Genomic DNA, 18,283 nt, shown 5'->3' with positions numbered 1-18,283 from the left:
AAGAGCAAGTGGAGGGATGGACTGAGCGGGGCAGGGTAGATCCTGGGTTGCCCTTAAATTCAAAAAGTGATCTTGGGCGTAAAAAGGTCGGAGACCACTGATGTAGACCCTGCTAGTGCGCCCTGAAGGTTCCTTAGTGCCCTTTAACACACCGTGCTGTTTGAAAAAATACTATGTTAGAGCACACGAGGGAACGTTACAAAGAGAGATGCTGGAATGGGTCCTGTAGATCATGATTCATTCCAGTACGTACAAAGAGAAAGTCCTGAAACTCCCCTGATTTTTGGACATCTGCATAAAACTCAAATTGCTAAAAATACCCCCCCCCAAATGAAATTAATAAACCCCCAAAAGCAGAAGCGCTTGTCATGGGCCCTGCTCCTCCGAACACCTCCTGGAGATTCTCCTTTAGTTCCACGTGGTGGCGTCTGTGTTGTAGGGGGAAGCTGAGTTCTGACCCTTGGAAGCCACATAGGGCCAGCCAGGAAGGTCTGAGGCCATGAATTTGGTACCGTGTTTGAGCTGGCTGGCTGATTAGTGATTAGGGCTGGTCAACATTTTTCAATCAAAACTGTTTTTTTGACAGAATGTGTTTTTTTTTTCAACTTCATTGTTTTGCAAAAAGGATCTGCTTTCCATGGAAAAAAAACTGATTTCTTTTATCTAAAAACTGAATGCCTGAAAGTCAAAATATTTCAATTTGGACATGCTGCCATGGTGCCTTGTTGGAGTTGGAGTTTGGTTTCCTCGTGCCCCCATTCTCGTTTGTTGTTTGGGTTCCCCAATTGGACTCAATGTCCCATGATGCACTGCCCCCCATCCCCAAAAGGGGGAGACTCTGGTGCATCATGGGAGATGGGAGGTCAGTCGCCTCATGCCTATACAGAGAACGGGGGGCATGAGGCGACTGACCTATGGCTCATTTTTCAATGGCTCTATTAGTAGTTATGCCAGGCGTGGACTGATGCCATTAAACCACTTGGTTTTCCATGTTCTCTTGTTGAAAGAGACAGAGAGTGTTTGTGTGGGAGGGCAGGGAGGAGTATCGGCTAATGCCCAGAGCACGGTAGCGGGACTCAGGATTCCCAGGCTCCAGCCTCCCTTACAGGAGAGACAGAACTCCCATTGAGTACATGAGGGAGATTTGCATCCTGTGGGTTGGAGATTCGGGCCCCTGGGGCTGCCACTGGCTCACATATTGAGCTTGGGCAGGTCTCGTCTCTCTGTGCCTACACATCCCCCCCCACCATATACACACCCTGTGAAACGTGGATGTTCGTTCCCTACCTTCCCGGCAGTGGAGAGGCTGAATTCATTCGTGCCTGTAAAGTGCTTTGAGATCTCTGGATGGAAGGGCCAGAGAAGGGTGGCTGGAGACAGGCTAAGGCGTCGGATTGGGGATTGGTCCTGCTTTGAGCAGGGGGTTGGACTAGATGACCTCCTGAGGTCCCTTCCAACCCTGATATTTTATGATTGTCTCCGAGCGCAGAGCAATAAGCAGGCATCTAAGTGGATACAATTTCTTTTTCAGTACAACAACATCCTCTCGGATATGGAGACCACATACAGCGTAGCCAAGGTCTGCAAGGGACAGGGCAAGTGCTATCCATTGGATCCTGGTAAGATGTAGCAAGTCCTCCCGGGAATGGTAGGTGCCCACCACCACCACCACCCAGCACCTGAAGTTCTCTGAAGATGCCCCAGAAATTAAGGCTGGGATCTCCATATGTGTGTGCAGCAAACTAGGAGGAGAGAGTGGGACAGTTCCCAAATGCCCGGGTGATTCCGATCTCATTTGATCTCAGCTGTGAGGGCTACAACCCAACGGTTCCTAGTATCAATGTGTTAGCCAACCCTAGTGGATTGCTCTGGAGCAACTAGGATTTCCCCAGCAGAATGAGGTTCCACCACAGAGCACGTGAAATATAGAGGACGGGTTACATTCACATGGACCATAGAGTAAACTGTGACCAACAAGGGCTCCCCCAGGAGGGCTTTGGGAGAAGGTGACTTAGAGGGAAAAGCGGAGTTAGAATGATGGCAGGGAGCAGCGGTCCCATGGGATGAGCTCGCAGGGAGCGGGAGACGGTCCCGCCAGGTGAGCTCGTGGGGACGTTTGCAGTAGAGGCCTAGGAGGAGAGCCTGGCCAGGTGAAGGAGGACCGGGCAATGGGAACCGTTCTGGGGTGGCTGATCTACGGGTAGAAGAGGCTGTGGCTGGGGACGTGGGTTCAGCAGGGAACTCCAGGGGTGCCCAGATCCCGGGACGTTACGCGGCACAGCAGGGAGTCCATGGTCGTTTCCTCTCTTTGCAGACCTCACCGACATCCTAGCGAAGTCGCGGGATTACGACGAGCTCCTCTTCTCCTGGAAGGGCTGGCGGGACGCCTCCGGGAAGGAAATCAAAAGCAAATACAAGAGATACGTGGAGCTAAGCAACAAGGCAGCCAGGCTCAATGGTGAGCTATGGAACTGCCTTCCCAAAAGGGAGAGGGCCCACCGCTCCCTAAGACACAGCCTGCCCGCTGGCAGACCCTCTCCCAGCTGTGCTCCCCTCCCCCGTCCCCTCCCCACTGTGCCCCCGTCCCCGCCCCTGTGCCCATCCCACCACACTGCTATCCCTACCCCCAATGCGCCCCCATCCCTGCCCCACTCCGCTCCCATGTCTACCCCACTGCATTCCCATACCCGCCCCCCCCCGGCCCTGCCCCACTATGCTCCCATCCCCACCCCCACCCCCTGTGCCCGTCCCACCACATTCCTATCCCTGCCCACAATGCACCCCCATCCCTGCCCCACTCTGCTCCCATCCCCACCCCACTGTGCCCATCCCACCACACTGCTATCCCTACCCCCAATGCGCCCCCATCCCTGCCCCACTCCGCTCCCATGTTTACCCCACTGCATTCCCATACCCGGCTCCCCGGCCCCGCCCCACTATGCTCCCGTCCCCACCCCCTGTGCCCGTCCCACCACATTCCTATCCCTGTCCCCCAATGCACCCCCATCCCTGCCCCACTCCGCTCCCATCCCTACCCCACTGCAGAAGATTTATCATAGGCCTCCAGCTCCCTGCGCCCAACCCTGAGCTCCTCACTCAGACACAATCCTCCTTTTCCTCAGTGCCCAGTTCCCCCCAGGCCTCTGCTTTCCTTAGGCTCCTGTGACCATCTCACCACGGCCCCAGGCGAACGCCTCGCAGGGTTCACGGGCTTGGCTGAAGGGAAGTGGAGTAAAAAACTGCAGCCCTCAGCAAGGTCCTGGCTGTGGCCTGGAAAGGGGTCAGGGGATCTCTGAGAGCCCAGCGTGACAGGAGCTAGATGAGGGAGACGAGGAAGGTCACCTGGAGCCAACCACAATGGCTCAGTCGGCCGCCCTCACCCCACACTTCCAGCCCCGGAGCGAGGGGGCAGGGCCGTCCCCAGGCCAGGGCTGGTGCCGCCCATGGAGATCAGTGGCAGGGCTCACGATCCCCGCTCTCCTTCAACATCTGGGCAGGTCACCCGGACAACGGGGCCTTCTGGAGATCCCTCTACGAAACGCCCACCTTCGAAGCGGACCTGGAGCAGCTCTACCAGCAGCTGCAGCCCCTGTACCTCAACCTGCATGCCTACGTGCGCCGCGCCCTCTACAACAAATACGGGCAGGAGCGCATCAACCTGAAGGGCCCCATCCCAGCTCACCTGCTCGGTAAGGCCCCCGCTGGGCACAGCCGGGACCATTGGATTTCTCTTGGGACATTATTGTCTGGGTGCTGGGATGGCCTGGGGCCATTGACGGCTGAGATGGGCCTTCTTCTCCTTTGCCCCCCGCCCCAGAGACCTATCGCCCCATCCTCCTAGCTGGCTCCTGTGGCAAGTCTTCCATGGGGCTGTGAATCAGCCTGTCAATGTGGGGGTGATGGTGCGTAAGGGGAGGGATAGCTCAGCGGTTTGAGCATTGGCCTGCTAAACCCAGGGTTATGAGTTCAATACTTGAGGGGGCCATTTAGGGAACTGGGGTAAAAATCTGTCTGGGGATGGGTCCTGCTTTGAGCAGGTTGGACGAGATGACCTCCTGAGATCCCTTCTAACCCTGATATTCTATGAACGAAAGGGCCCCCGTCGTCTGAAAAACAGGGCCTGTCGTTAGGGACCGGACTTCCCAGCGCCGGTGAGGCCTGGCTTTGCAAAGAGCCCAGCACATTAGGGGCTGCACATGTCGAAATCGCCCGGAGCTCTTTGCAAAGTCTGGCTCCGGGTACCAAACTCTGGGCATCCAACCGTGTGAACTGTCTGATCTACCCCGAGTCCCAGCGAGTCCCAAGGCAAGAGTTCTGCTTTGTAGTCCGCTGCTCTACAGGCTGGGTGACGTTTTCCCCCCTCTCTGGGCTCTTGGCCCCAAGCTGAAGCTGGGTGTCAAAGCCAGGGCAGCTCCATTTCTGTCTCTCTGGCCCCATCCCTGCACTATCTGAGCACCTCACAAGCTTATATGTGAGGGAAGGGCAGGGCATTATCCCCATTGTACAGATGGGAAACTGAGGCACAGAGTGGCTAAGGCCCAGATCCTCGAAGGTATGAAAATTCCTAACTTCCATAGAACTCAAGAGAAGGCAGGAGCCTAAGTACCTGAGCCTAAGAGACTTGTCCAAGGTCACCCAGGAGGTCTGTGGCAGAACAGAGAATTGAACCCAGGTCTGCTAAATCCTAGTTTCGTGCTCTAACCGCTGGACCATCCTGCCTCTCACTGACAGCAGTGGAGTTACGCTGGCTTTTGCCAGGTCTTAGCTGGGACCTTAACCTTAACCAGGGCTGAGGCTTTCAGAGCCACCCCTGGGATTCCCTTTACAGGCGTCCAAAGCCCTTTGTCATTTTTGAAAATAGCCTAAGGTAGTGACGTCCCTTCTGGCTCCGGGGCTGGGAGTAACTTTGCCTTTGTTCTTCTCTCCCTTTCTCCTCCCCTTCCTGCCCCCAAACCCCCTTGCGGGTCTCTAGGGAATATGTGGGCCCAGTCGTGGTCCAACATTTTTGACCTGGTGGTGCCCTACCCTAGTGCCACTAAAGTGGATGCCACCCCGGCCATGCAAAAACAGGTCAGTGCGCTCGAACCCTTTGAGACTCTGCTCTTGGGAACCCCTTTTCCTCTCTAGGTGGTGCTGACTTCCCTTCCCCCGGGAAACAGTCCAGGTCTCAGAATAACCAGCAGCCACTGGGCCTGATTCTCTTCACACTTACACAGACTCACTCAGTAACAGGAGGTTCTGGGACAGCTCTAAGGAGCGGCTCCGGTTTGCGCCTAACAGAGCACTAAAACAACGAGAAGTCCGGTGGCAGCTTAAAGACAAACAGATTTATTTGGGCATAAGCTTTGGTGGGTAAAAAGCCCACTTCTTCAGAGGATACTTAACATAGCACTGACTCCCTGGCCCATACAGCCCCCCCTTGTCGTTAACAACACAAAATACAAACCTCCGTCTGTTTATTCCTGAGCTTGGCAGGTCCCTGCAGGACCCCGCTGTGCTTGTGCCCTGATTTTGTTGCTCTGCGCCTTATATAGTTATTTTACACCCGTGCAAGGGTGGGGGGTGCTGACATTCTGAGCTGGGAGTGATTTTCAGCCACGTAGCACAGCTGGGAATGATGGAACAAGGTGCAAGGCAAAGGAGATTCAACCCCTTTTCCACCCAGGGTGGAGCTAATAGGACCCACCTGGTCTGGTTACCAGGTGGCACCAGCAGCAGAACTCTGATTGTCTCTGCAAGGTGCTATCTTGATTCTCTCCAGTTTTACAGCAGAGTATCCCACTCACTGCAGTCCCCTGCCCCAGGAGATAATCCCTGAATCTTCAGCCTAGCGCTGTCTACACTAGGGGTTTGGTCAGCTAAACTAAATCGCTTGGGGAGGGGTGTGTGTGGATTTTCACCCCTCTGAGGGACGTAGCTCTGCTGGTTCCCAGTGTGGACACACACGGAGTCCCTCCTTCCCGATGGCCTGTGTCTGTCGTTGCTCTGTCAGGGACAGCGTCAGAGCCAGCCCTGGTGCTGCAGGAATCCTCCTTCTCCCCCTCTGCTAAGTACTCCAAGGGCCTGCTCCTGCTCCCACTGCAACCAATGAGAATTTGGCCCTTGACCCTGATGGGAGCAGGTTCATGCCCTGAGTTTCAGAGGCGAGAAGTGCTGCTGTGTTACCGTCCCCGGCTTCCTGCCCCGTCCGTCCTGGAGCAGCCTCGCCCCCGGCTCCCATGTGCTCTCTCTGCTGGCTGCACAGGGCTGGACCCCGGAGAGGATGTTTCAAGAATCGGATAAGTTCTTTACCTCCCTGGGCCTGATCCCCATGCCGCCGGAGTTCTGGGCCAAGTCCATGATTGAGAAGCCAGCCGGCCGGGAGGTGGTGTGCCACGCCTCTGCCTGGGACTTCTACAACCGCAAGGACTTCAGGTGCCTCCAGGGACAGGGCTGGGCAGTGCCCCAGGCTGGCACTGGAACAGGGCAGAGGGGTCTTAGCAGAGCGATAGCCAATCCTGGCTGCCCCCCGGGACGCCCGGCCCAACGGGCCCCAGGCCGCTCCCTGCCCCCCGGGACGCCCGGCCCAACGGGCCCCAGGCCGCTCCCTGGCCCCCGGGACGCCCGGCCCAACGGGCCCCAGGCCGCTCCCTGGCCCCCGGGACGCCCGGCCCAACGGGCCCCAGGCCGCTCCCTGCCCCCCGGGACGCCCGGCCCAACGGGCCCCAGGCCGCTCCCTGGCCCCCCGGGACGCCCGGCCCAACGGGCCCCAGGCCGCTCCCTGGCCCCCCGGGACGCCAGGCCCAACGGGCCCCAGGCCGCTCCCTGGCCCCCCGGGACGCCCGGCCCAACGGGCCCCAGGCCGCTCCCTGCCCCCCGGGACGCCCGGCCCAACGGGCCCCAGGCCGCTCCCTGCCCCCCGGGACGCCCGGCCCAACGGGCCCCAGGCCGCTCCCTGCCCCCCGGGACGCCAGGCTCAACGGGCCCCAGGCCGCTCCCTGGCCCCCCGGGACACCAGGCCCAACGGGCCCCAGGCCGCTCCCTGGCCCCCTGGGACGCCCTGCCCAACGGGCCCCAGGCCGCTCCCTGGCCCCCCGGGACACCAGGCCCAACGGGCCCCAGGCCGCTCCCTGGCCCCCCGGGACGCCAGGCCCAACGGGCCCCAGGCCGCTCCCTGGCCCCCGGGACGCCCGGCCCAACGGGCCCCAGGCCGCTCCCTGGCCCCCGGGACGCCCGGCCCAACGGGCCCCAGGCCGCTCCCTGGCCCCCGGGACGCCCGGCCCAACGGGCCCCAGGCCGCTCCCTGGCCCCCGGGACGCCCGGCCCAACGGGCCCCAGGCCGCTCCCTGGCCCCCTGGGACGCCCGGCCCACGGCTTTGATGTTTTGTCTGTTTGCCAAACCCAGTGGCAGGGCAGGCTGTTCCCGCCCCTATCTGGAGCAGGATTTTGAGCCCTGGCCCAGGCCTGCGGGCAGATTGACTCTGTCCCTGGCTGGGTATAACAACACAGAGCCACGCTCTGCACCGGGGTGTCAGTCCAGCACCACTTCAGGCCTGCGTCCCTGCAGGAAGCCTGCTTCAGCCCTGGGAACTGCATGTGGGGGGTACGTCCATGCAGCTAAAACAGCCCGCGGCAGGGAGTCTCGGAGCCCAGATCCAGGGACTTGTGCTGCGGGGCTGAAAATAGTAGTCGAGGCGCCAAGACCCTCCTGCCTTGCCGGGTTTCAGAGCCCAGGCTCCAGCCCGAGCCCCAACATCTACACGGATGTTTTCAGCCTGGCAGTGCGAGCCTGCGTCAGTTGACCAGGGCTCTGAGACTCACTCGCTGTCTGGGTTCGTGACTGTGTCTGTCCGTCTGGGTGCATGTCTGTCTGTCTGGGTGCATGTCTGTCTGTCTGGGTGCATCTGGGTGCGTGACTGTGTCTGTCTGTCTGGGTGCATGTCTGTCTGTCTGGGTGCGTGTCTGGGTCTGTCTGGGTGCATGTCCATCTGGGTGCGTAACTGTGTCTGTCTGTCTGGGTGCATGTCTGTCTGTCTGGGTGCGTGTCTGGGTCTGTCTGGGTGCATGTCCGTCTCTCTGGGTGCATCTGGGTGCGTGACTGGGTCTGTCTCTCTGGGTGCGTGACTGTATCTGTCTCTCTGGGTGCGTCTGGGTCTGTCTCTCTGGGTGTCTGTCTGGGTGCGTGTCTGGGTCTGTCTGGGTGCATGTCCGTCTGGGTGCGTGACTGTATTTGTCTCTATGGGTGCATGTCTGTCTCTCTGGGTGCGTCTGGGTCTGTCTCTGGGTGTCTGTCTGGGTGCATGACTGGGTCTGTCTGTCTGGGTGCATGTCTGGGTCTGTCTGGGTGCATGTCCGTCTGGGTGCGTGACTGTATCTGTCTCTATGGGTGCATGTCTGTCTCTCTGGGTGCATCTGGGTCTGTCTGTGGGTGTCTGTCTGGGTGCGTGACTGGGTCTGTCTGTCTGGGTGCGTGACTGGGTCTGTCTGGGTGCGTGTCTGGGTCTGTCTGGGTGCATGTCCGTCTCTCTGGGTGCGTCTGGGTCTGTCTGTCTGGGTGTCTGTCTGGGTGCGTGACTGTGTCTGTCCGTCTGGGTGCATGTCTGTCTGTCTGGGTGCGTGACTGGGTCTGTCTGTCTGGGTGCGTGACTGGGTCTGTCTGTCTGAGTGCATCAGGTATTTCTATAGGTGCCAACATAATAGTTGCTTGCTTACTTTCTCCCCTTCTCTCTCCCTCCCCCGCCCCCATTAACCCGTGCGCGCGCGCGCTCTCTCTCTCTCTTCCCCCCCACGTTCCAGGATTAAGCAGTGCACGGTGGTGAACATGGACGACCTGATCACCGTCCACCACGAGATGGGGCATGTCCAGTACTTCCTGCAGTACAAGGACCAGCCCATCTCCTTCCGCGACGGGGCCAACCCCGGCTTCCACGAGGCCATCGGCGACGTCATGGCCCTGTCGGTCTCCACGCCCAAGCACCTGCACAGCATCAGTCTGTTGGATCAAGTGGAGGATAACAACGGTGAGCTGCCCGGGGGCCGCTCACCAGGGCTTCCCGGAAGTCAGCGAGCCTGGGAGGGGCTGGGGGCAGGTTGTCAGCGGTTGGTACTGAGTGCCGTTGGCTGCTCATCCAGCCGTCGGCTTGGAACTTTCCAAGGCCCATCAGAGGCGGATGATGTCGATGGGCTGCTGGCCAGTGGGGGTGACGATGGATCTGCCGGGTGGCTACACACGCTGCCTCGCTGACCTCCCGTCCGCTCCCCCTCCTTTGCAGAGAGTGACATTAACTACCTGATGAGCATTGCCCTGGATAAAATCGCCTTCCTGCCCTTCGGGTACCTGATGGACCAGTGGCGCTGGAAGGTGTTTGACGGGCGCATTCGGGAGGACGAATATAACCAGCAGTGGTGGAACCTCAGGTCAGTCGGAGGCTCCTGCCTGGCGTTGGGGACACATCAGATCGCGCCCCTGGGCAGCAAAGGGCTCGGAGCAGTTCTCTGCCGCGGGAGGTCCAATCTGGGGAATCGACCCATCTCTTTTCAATGGAGAATGCTCCCCTTGGAGGTCCCGTCGGGTCCCACAGCTTCCCACTGCGTCTCCCCTCGCCGACCTTGACGAGGTCTCTGGTCATCACTGCTCTCACCAGTCCCTCTCTGGCTGCGTGCCCCCTCCCCTGCTCACAGGGTGTCTCCCTCCCATCCCGGGGAGCTGTGCTGGCTGGAGGTCCCTAACCGCTGCTTTCTCCTCATGCCCCCTGCAGGTTGAAGTACCAGGGGCTGTGCCCACCTGTGCCCAGGTCGGAGGATGACTTTGATCCTGGTGCGAAGTTTCACATCCCGGCCAACGTTCCCTATGTCAGGTACGCAGGCCGGGCCGGGGTTACACGCGTGTGCCCTGGCCCTCCCCTACTGACTCCCTTCGCCTTTGCTTGGCAACAAGCCGGCTCAGCCCGTAGCCACTCATCTGGCCTGGGCGGAAGGGCTCCAACGAGAGGAGGGACTGACGGGGTGGGCCATGGATGGGCGTGGGTGGTCCAGTCTGTTGCTACTAGACCTGTCCAGCAATACCAAGAACTACAGCCCGGGGGTTATCTGTCTGTCAGCCACGTGCACAGGGAGTGTGCACAGCTGTGCTAGGGCGTCTCCGGGAGCAGGGCCGGATGTGGTCACGGCTTGGGGGCGAGCCCTCTGGAAAGGCTGGGGGGGTGGGGGAAGCAGTGGTGATGCGAGCAGTGCTGTCATCCATGTTGGAGCTAATCTGCCGTTGCTCTTGGAATGATTAAAGGGCCTGTGGTGCTTTTTGTCAGACTGGGGGGGCTAACCCCAATGTCCTGGGCCCTAAGCTCCCCCCTGCAATCGACTGGGAACATAGCAGCACCTCTGACGATTGACATCGGTATGTCCAAACAAGCACTTGAATATAGCCCCGTGGAGGGTGACCTGACTGGGCAGGACAGTCCCGAAATGTACATTTCAAGGCCCAGTTCTGGGCTGAATGACTCCAGGACAGCATTTGTCCCGGATTCCCTGTGGCACCACTCCGTGCCTGCCCGAGGCTCAGGGGTGGGATGGGGGGCTGAGGTGGGCCTTAATTCCCCCTTACCATGAGGCCCCCCCCCTGCTCCTCTTCCCCTCCAAGGCCCCGACCCTGGCCAGGCTGGAAGCCGGAGCTGGGCAGTAGGAAAAGCCACCCAGGGAGACTGGGCTGCTGTGAGGAGCCCCAGACCCTCCATCTGCCCTGGGAGGCATGCCCCGGGGAGTGGGGACATGTGCCAGGGGCTGCACTCGGGCACCTCGGCCCCACACCCAGGGCTGGTGGAGGGTCCAAGGCTCCCCACAAGCTAGGGTGACCAGATGTCCCGATTTTATAGGGGCTTTTTCTTATATAGGTGCCTATTACCCCCCACCCCCGTCCTGATTTTTCACACTTGCTGTTTGGTCACCACAGCAGCCCAGGCTCCCTGGGTGCCTCTTGCCACTGTCCAGCTCCGGCTTCCGGCCTGGCCAGGGGGTGGAGCCTCTGGGAGAAGAGGAGGAGCATGGGGCGGGGCCATGGAGCAGGGCGGGGCTCCTGCACGTGTCCCGTTTTTGCATTTGGAAAAGGTGGTCACCCTAGCTCCATGCTGTATAGCGCGGGGCTGGATCTGAGGCCTGCTGCTCCCCGGACTCTCAGACAAAGCGCATGCATGGCCAGGTTCCACCTGGCCTGGAAATACTTGACATGGCCTGTCGAGGCCCCAGAGTTGCTGCTCACGTTCCCTCCAATCCCCCAATCCAGGTACTTTGTCAGTTTTGTGATCCAGTTCCAGTTCCACCAAGCCCTCTGCAAAGCCGCCGGTGACACAGGGCCCCTGCACAAATGTGACATCTACCAGTCCAAGGAAGCCGGAACCCTGCTGGCGTGAGTATGGCAGCGGGAAGAGACCTAGGGGGTCGTCCAGAGCCCGCGTGGCGGGAGTGAGAACGCCAGGGGGCCGGTACAGAGCCTGCCCTCTCAGACGTCTCCTGATGGCCTTTTCCAGTTCCCGGGCTCCAGTTTTAAATCCCTCCTTTAACCCCGGGGACTTTTGCCTCTGTGATGGGAGCGAACGTGTAGGGCAAGTGACTGAGGGCCAGGACTCCTGGGTTCTATTCCCAGCTCCCCATCTGACTCAACAGGAAAGTCACTTAAGCCTCCTGTTCCCCATCTGCAGCCCCAGCAGCTTCCCAGAGGGCTGCAGTAGTGACGGTTGGTCGGGTGCTTTGGGATCCTTGTGCCTCACCAGTCCAAAGACTTGTGGACAGGCTGGTCCCAGTACCTCTGCATTCGCCTCTGCCCCACCCTGCCGGTGACGTGGCTGGCTCAAGGTGGTGGAGGTGGGAGGTGCACCTCAGCCCCCAGCTCCCACCCTGGCTTCCGGCTGCAGCCCCTGCTCCCAGCCCTGGCTTGGCTCCCGGGGGGGTGGATAGATTCCATTACTAAGCGGGGGGGCTTGACAGAAAAAGTTGGGGGACCACTGCACTAGGGAGATATGGTGCAATATTAGAAGACACCACTAGGTGGCGCCTTGGTTTCTGCAAGGATTAAGGCTGGTTTTAGGGAAGATTCCCCCCAAGAAAAGCAATACTAGACTTAACCCTTTCACTGCTGCATGGGTCTGCAGCGAGACAGCTCTACGCCGGAGCACCGGGTCTTCCTCTGAGCTACGGTGCCCTGTGTCAGCACGGCCCGGTCCTGCCGGCTAAACGGCCTCCCTCTCCACACCCTCCAGCGCGTCTGCCTCCTGCCTCACGCCCCATTAAAGCCCATGGCTCAGCCTCCGCCCTCTGCATTAGTAACGGGCTGGCCTTGCCTGCATGCGATCGTGGCGCCCCCTAGAGGAGGCCTTTGGCACAACCCACCGGTGCTGCCTAAGGGTCTGGCTGCCAGCGGTCGGAGGGGTGTGGTGATGCGCCCAGGCTAGCTTGGACACGGACAGCAGAGCCCCTGGACCCTGGGTACGTACTTGGGCGGCTCGTCCATGACGCCGTGGCTTCGCTGCTTTTGGTACCCATGCTAGCCAGCTGGGGTGTGCCTCCATGTGCTGCAGTCACCCGCCTGATCGTCTAAGCGGGCCGGGGTGGGAGGCCGGGGCTGTTTGCTGGGGCACCCACGTCGGCCGCAGCAGTGCCTGGAGGAGCTCGCTCTCGTCCGCAGGAACGCCATGAAGCTGGGCTTCAGCAAGCCCTGGCCGGAGGCCATGCAACTCATCACGGGGCAGCCCAACATGTCGGCCGACGCCCTGATGACCTACTTCAAGCCGCTGACGGACTGGCTGATCCAGGAGAACACGAGGACCAGGGAGACCCTGGGCTGGCCTGAGTACAACTGGACGCCGTATGCGGGTGCTTCCAACTCCAGCGGAGGGGGTGAGAGTTCTGCCCAGCCGCAAACGCGGCGCGTTACGTGGGAGGCCTGGCTTGGCACGCTGAGTCCCACCCCACCGTCGTTCCCGCCGGCCCCGCTTGCTGGCAGGCTCTGGGGCGAGACCACGGAGTGAAGGGGTCACTGAGACTGGACTCCTCCCTCTCCCCCCTCCAGCACACAGCAGGGAGGGGCTGCCGGGCTGGGGGAGGAGCGTGCCCTGCTGCTCTTTGGGATTCACCCTCCAGGGCTGTCAGTCGTCGGTGTTCACACCCGAGGACCAGGTCCATTCACGGGTGGGGTTGGAAGGGATCTAAATGAGGCTGTTCTGTTTGGGAAGTGGGGGGCTGGAAATGTCCGTCGGGCTGGAGTGGGGGAGTGCAGGCAGCTCGCTGTCACAGTCACACCCCGCACAACGCGTCACAAGGCGCTTAGCTCAGTCGCTGTCAAGACAGCCTGGTGCTTAGGCTCCTTCGCCGGTAGACCCGGCCCTGGCAAACCGGTAGCCACAGCCGCTTCCCCCCGAGCCAGGGGCCTGTTTTCAAACGCTCCCTGGGCAAGGACCCACCCGCGAGTCCGGGGCGTTTTTCTGCCGAGAATCCCCTGGGGTTACATGGCTCCACTTGCGCAGAGGAATGGGGCCTTCGGCAGATCCACCCGTTTGCCGCGAGCCCGCCCAGCAAATCGCTCCAACCCCCCCCCCCCCCTCCGCCTTTTCTTCTTGCTTCTCAATCAGGTCAAGCACAGTCTAGTGCCAATGCCAAAGTCAATTTCCTGGGGATGTCGCTGGATAGCAACCAAGCCGCCGCAGGCCAGTGGATTCTGCTTGTCCTCGGACTCCTCTTCATCATTGCCACCATCGTCCTGGGCGTCAAATTCCGCTCCTCAAGGAGAAGGGCCCACAAATCCAGCTCGCAAATGGAACTGAAGTAATGCCGAACCTCACTCCTTTCCTTTGCCATGTATGCCCACCTGGGCCTAATGTGTGGGCGTGTGTGCGCGCACACACGGGCCTGTGTGTGTCGGGGGCATGTGTGCGAACCGCGTGTGGCACTGAGGCAGGAGTGCAATCAGATGCACAGGACTCTTCCTTCCAATCAGGTCAAAACTTTTGCAAGAGCCAAAGCAGCAGAGAATTATTTATTTGTCACTGTTTGGATTCCCGGAAAAAAGAACCCCAAGACGAGGAGTGGGATCGCGTGGCTTGTTTCTTATGCCCCCTGGGGCTGATGGGCCAGTTTGAATCAACATTGCATTGATGAATTCCCTAGTGATTGGAAATGGTTTTATTAATTTGGGCAGGGGAGTCGGTTTGTGCCTGGAAGTCATTTCCGCAGCTCCGCTGTGCGGTTGGGAACACCGAAAGGGCTCATGTTAGCAGTAGGAAGCGTTTTGCGGGAAAGGGGCAGTTTGCTTCCCAACAGAGTCCCTCCCTCGGGCGTGTCCACCCGCCAGGCTGTTTACATGCATGGATGAAAAATAAAGTGTCATGTTTTTCCCCCTGTAAAATGTCCCTGTTGTTTGTTCAGGGAGTGGCAAGGGGCAGCCTTCTGTTACACTCACAGCATGTACACATACAGATAACATCAGAAATCCTCTTACCGGAAGGTTGCTGAATTGGAGCCTTGGATTGTAGCTTGCTTGCGCTCCAGTGCTGTGCCTTCAGGCTGTGTAGCTTCTCCCAAGCATACACGTGTATCCGATTCTCCGTACTTAAACACCACAGCTGTGAACTCAGACCCCTGGGGACTGCACAGTCACACGCCCGATTCCGTTGTCTGAGAGCTCCGCCTTGGAAATTCCAGAAACAAAACAAAAACCTTTGTTTGAAACGTGTGTTACAGTTGCTCAGTGGCTTGAGATGGGCTGGCTGGATGGACAGCTGCATAACCTTGGTGTGTGGCCCCAGAATCTGCTTCCATCCCTATGGTTCACGCCGCTTAGTGGGTATTTATTAACCATTGTCAAGTTCACATGGTGCTTTACAGAGCATAGAAAAGACCTGGGCCTGATTCCTCCCTCCTCCCCTCCCCCCCACTGCATTGCCCTTGGGAGGGTGTGCAGAAGGCTTCCACCATATGTAAACAAGGGAAAATTCTGCTTTGCTAGTGTTCTGCTTACACAGAATGACTAGGGCCCTGTTCCCACTGCCCTGGGCAGGCGGGCGGCCTATTCTAGCAGTCACAGGAGTCCTTACACCCATTTTGTGCTGATGTCAGTGACCCCACAAGTTATTAGGCAACAGTGTATCGGCCCTGTTGAACCTGCCCTGAAGAGGTCCTAGGCCCATACAGTAGGAGACTGAAAAGGCAGCATGATCAACCTAGCAGTGATTCAAAGAGCCCGTTTGACCTCTGTCACCTCTGAGACTTGCTCCTGCAGGTGGAACTTAGCACCTATTTAGGTACGAGCTGGTCAGGAAATGGGATTTCCAGTCTGGGGGAAATTCTGACCGTTTGAAATTTGGTTTTATTCTGCATTTGAAAGAGACGTAGACTTTCCACTCGGTGGGAAATGTTGACGCTTCGTTTTGATGTGGAACAAAATCAAAGGTCAGACTGTCGGAATTTCCCGCAGAATAGAAATGCCGAAAAAGGTCCGTTTGGAACCATTGCAACGTTTCATTTTGATGATGTCAGAACATTACTATATAATATAAACCGTTGAATCTATGTAGGGCTTCTGTTCTGGGGGGTTTATGTTGTGGGGGTTATTTTTAGCAATTTTTGAGTTTTATGTAGATATCCAAGAATGGTGGGGAGGGAATTTCTTGCTTTCTATTATAATAATTAATCTCTTTGTACTGTTCCCTAGGGTGCACTGACATAGTTCTGTCTCAAACAGCACTGCGTTAAAACTCAGTAGGGAAACTTTAGTGTGCACCAGCAGGGTTTACACAGACCAATGAGTGTGCAACGCATGCATGTCCTTTAGAAATCACAACCCCGTAGTGGGCACGGCTGCTCAGTGCAGACAAGCCCTTAGATACAGTTCTGGTGCTTAGCCAAGAAACGCTGATTTTTTTTTTTTAGTTTAGTTTAGTTGTATCAGGAGGGTTTTAATGGTGTTTATTGGTTAAAACCTAATATCAAAAGCCCTAAGTATATATCAGTGTTTCTCAAACTTGGGATGCCGCTTGTGTAGGGAAAGCCCCTGGCTGGCCGGGCCGGTGTGTTTACCTGCCCCGTCCGCAGATCCGGCCGATCGCGGCTCCCATTGGCTGCGGTTCGCCGCTGCAGGCCAATGGGCGCTGCTGGAAGCAGCGCGGGCCGAGGGACATACTGGCCGCCGCTTCCAGCAGCGCCCATTGGCCTGCAGCGGTGAACCGTGGCCAGTGGGAGCCGCGATCGGCCGGACCTGTGGACGGGGCAGGTAAACACACCGGCCCGGCCCACTGGGGCTTTCCCTACACAAGCGGCGACCCCGTTTGAGAAACACTGGTGTATATATAATATTAAATGGATAATAGAATAATCCAGTGGTTTTCAACTTTTTTCATTTGTGGACTCTTAGAACATTTCAAATGGAGGTGCAGACCCCTTTCGAAATCTTAGACATATTCTGCGGACTCCCAGGGCCCTGTGGACCACAGATTAAAAACCGCTGTTCTATGATAACAACAACCTTTTGTGGCCCCCTTAGAAATAGTCTGCATACCCCAGGGATCACAGGTTGAAGACCCCTGTAATAATATATAATGTTGATTTCACTGACGTTTGCTTCAGAAAAGTGTCCGAACGAATTGCATTGATTTTCTTGTCTCGATAAGGAAAATGGTTTCCTTGCTTTATTTGATTTTTGAATAATTCAGATAGACTAGATACAAAATAAAGCAATAGAACATTTTTCCTTATCAAGGCAAGAAAATCAGCGTGATTCGTTCCGACACTTTTCTGAAGAAAATGTCAGAGAAACTGACCCATTCTTGCAAAATGGTTCAACTTCAACTCAGCTGAGTTGACCGATGGATGTCTGCTCTGTCGGAAATGACCTGACCAGCTCTAGTTATGGGGGGATAGGCTGCAGTGAGGGCCTGGGCTCATTAGTCAGATGAAGCCAGTGGAAAATTCCACTTGCCAGGCTTGGGGCAGGCTGTGGGGAGTGGTACCCCGGTTAGCTGATCAGTGCCCTGCGCTCTGCCCGAGGTTCGCAGCAGACCAGCTGCCATGTGTTTATGTAAGAGCAGGGAGGGCACTGGAGTCAGCAGTCAGCTGTGTGCCTCCTGATCTCTCCGCCTCCCCCATTATCTCTGCATCAGACACACTGGGGCTCCCCCTCCCTTCTCTTTCTTCTCCTATAAACAAGACCAGTATTTACTCTGTGGTGATTAGGTACAAAACTAATCCCATGCCAGGGATTTATTGCAGCCTTAAACAGCCAAGACCTCAAACAGCCCCCAGTGGCAGGGGATGGAGAGCTGAGAGTTTCCATATCGTCTTCCTTCCGAGGATCTCCAAGCCCCTTCCAGATGGGGAAACTGAGGCACGGACATGCCACAATTCACCCACAGCGAGTCTCTGGCAGAGGCGGGAATAGAACTGAGGAATCCTGGCTCCCAAACTTGCATTGAATCCTGCCTCTCTGCCAGACACAGCGCTATACACCGCATACTTTATGTAACACTGCTAGCTCTGTGATAGGATGTGGGATGGACTGTCTGACAAGCTGCTTTTATCATACACTCCACTCCACTCTGCCCACTGATCTGCTCCACCGGAACGACTTCTGACATCCCAACCACATTGCCACCAGGAATGTTCCTCCCCCAGTCCCCCAAGCGAAGTGCAGGATGACGCCGTTTCCCCTTAGGCGGGGGACAAGTTTAAGGGCTGGAACCCTCAAGTGCTAGAAGCGTTTGCTTCCTCCTGTTGCGGAGTTTGGAATTTTCCCCATCCCAAGAGGCGCAGCACTTGTTGGTAGCCTGGGGAGTTCGTGAGATCTCGGGCCTTAAATGAGGGGATTTAAAGGGAACATGTGGCATTAGCCAAAGCAAGAGCAACCCATTGTATGGAAATCAAAACATGCATAAGTGCCCCTTGCTCCCCTTCTACGATTTCTTTCTTCTATTTCTTACAAAAATAGGAAAAACTGTTACAATGGGATGTCACAATGGGATGTCACAGTGGGATCTAAACAGCTTGCTGGGTGACTGTAGCTGGGTATAAAAGGATCGGTCATCATTAGGGTTCAGAGTTAACAAACCCAACTTGTTCCCCACACTGGCCAAGAAGGGGTTAAAGAGCTCCTCTGATAACATTTAGCCCCAGCCTGCCACACCTGTGAGGCTTGTCAAGCCTGGGGAAGGTGGCCCTTTAAAAGGGAGGGTCCCAGCTCAGTGAGAGATGGCACTCTGAAGCAAGCAGGATTGGAACACAAGGCTTCCCCGTTCCCCTTACTAACTTGGGAGAGCGCTCTGGCCTCCAA

General features: G+C 57.6%; 1 protein-coding gene across 2 annotated transcripts in view; it reads left to right on the top strand.

Moving 5' to 3' along the window:
* ACE (angiotensin I converting enzyme) overlaps positions 1–14,368 on the top strand; it is a 105,067-nt gene extending 90,699 nt beyond the window's left edge. For both annotated transcript variants that reach the window (XM_065577499.1, XM_008174554.4), the window contains exons 15-25: positions 1,532–1,619; positions 2,315–2,458; positions 3,498–3,689; positions 4,973–5,070; positions 6,245–6,414; positions 8,776–8,999; positions 9,252–9,396; positions 9,738–9,836; positions 11,255–11,377; positions 12,653–12,864; positions 13,596–14,368. In XM_065577499.1, coding sequence (XP_065433571.1) covers positions 1,532–1,619; positions 2,315–2,458; positions 3,498–3,689; positions 4,973–5,070; positions 6,245–6,414; positions 8,776–8,999; positions 9,252–9,396; positions 9,738–9,836; positions 11,255–11,377; positions 12,653–12,864; positions 13,596–13,792 — 1,692 coding nt within the window. In that variant the 3' untranslated portion in view covers positions 13,793–14,368. The remainder of the gene's footprint in view (positions 1–1,531; positions 1,620–2,314; positions 2,459–3,497; positions 3,690–4,972; positions 5,071–6,244; positions 6,415–8,775; positions 9,000–9,251; positions 9,397–9,737; positions 9,837–11,254; positions 11,378–12,652; positions 12,865–13,595) is intronic.
* Positions 14,369–18,283: the final 3,915 nt, after the last annotated feature.

Source organism: Chrysemys picta, chromosome 24, assembly GCF_011386835.1.
Source record: "Chrysemys picta bellii isolate R12L10 chromosome 24, ASM1138683v2, whole genome shotgun sequence".
In the NCBI taxonomy this organism is placed as follows: domain Eukaryota; kingdom Metazoa; phylum Chordata; order Testudines; family Emydidae; genus Chrysemys; species Chrysemys picta.
This window is presented reverse-complemented; position numbering and strand designations above follow the sequence as displayed.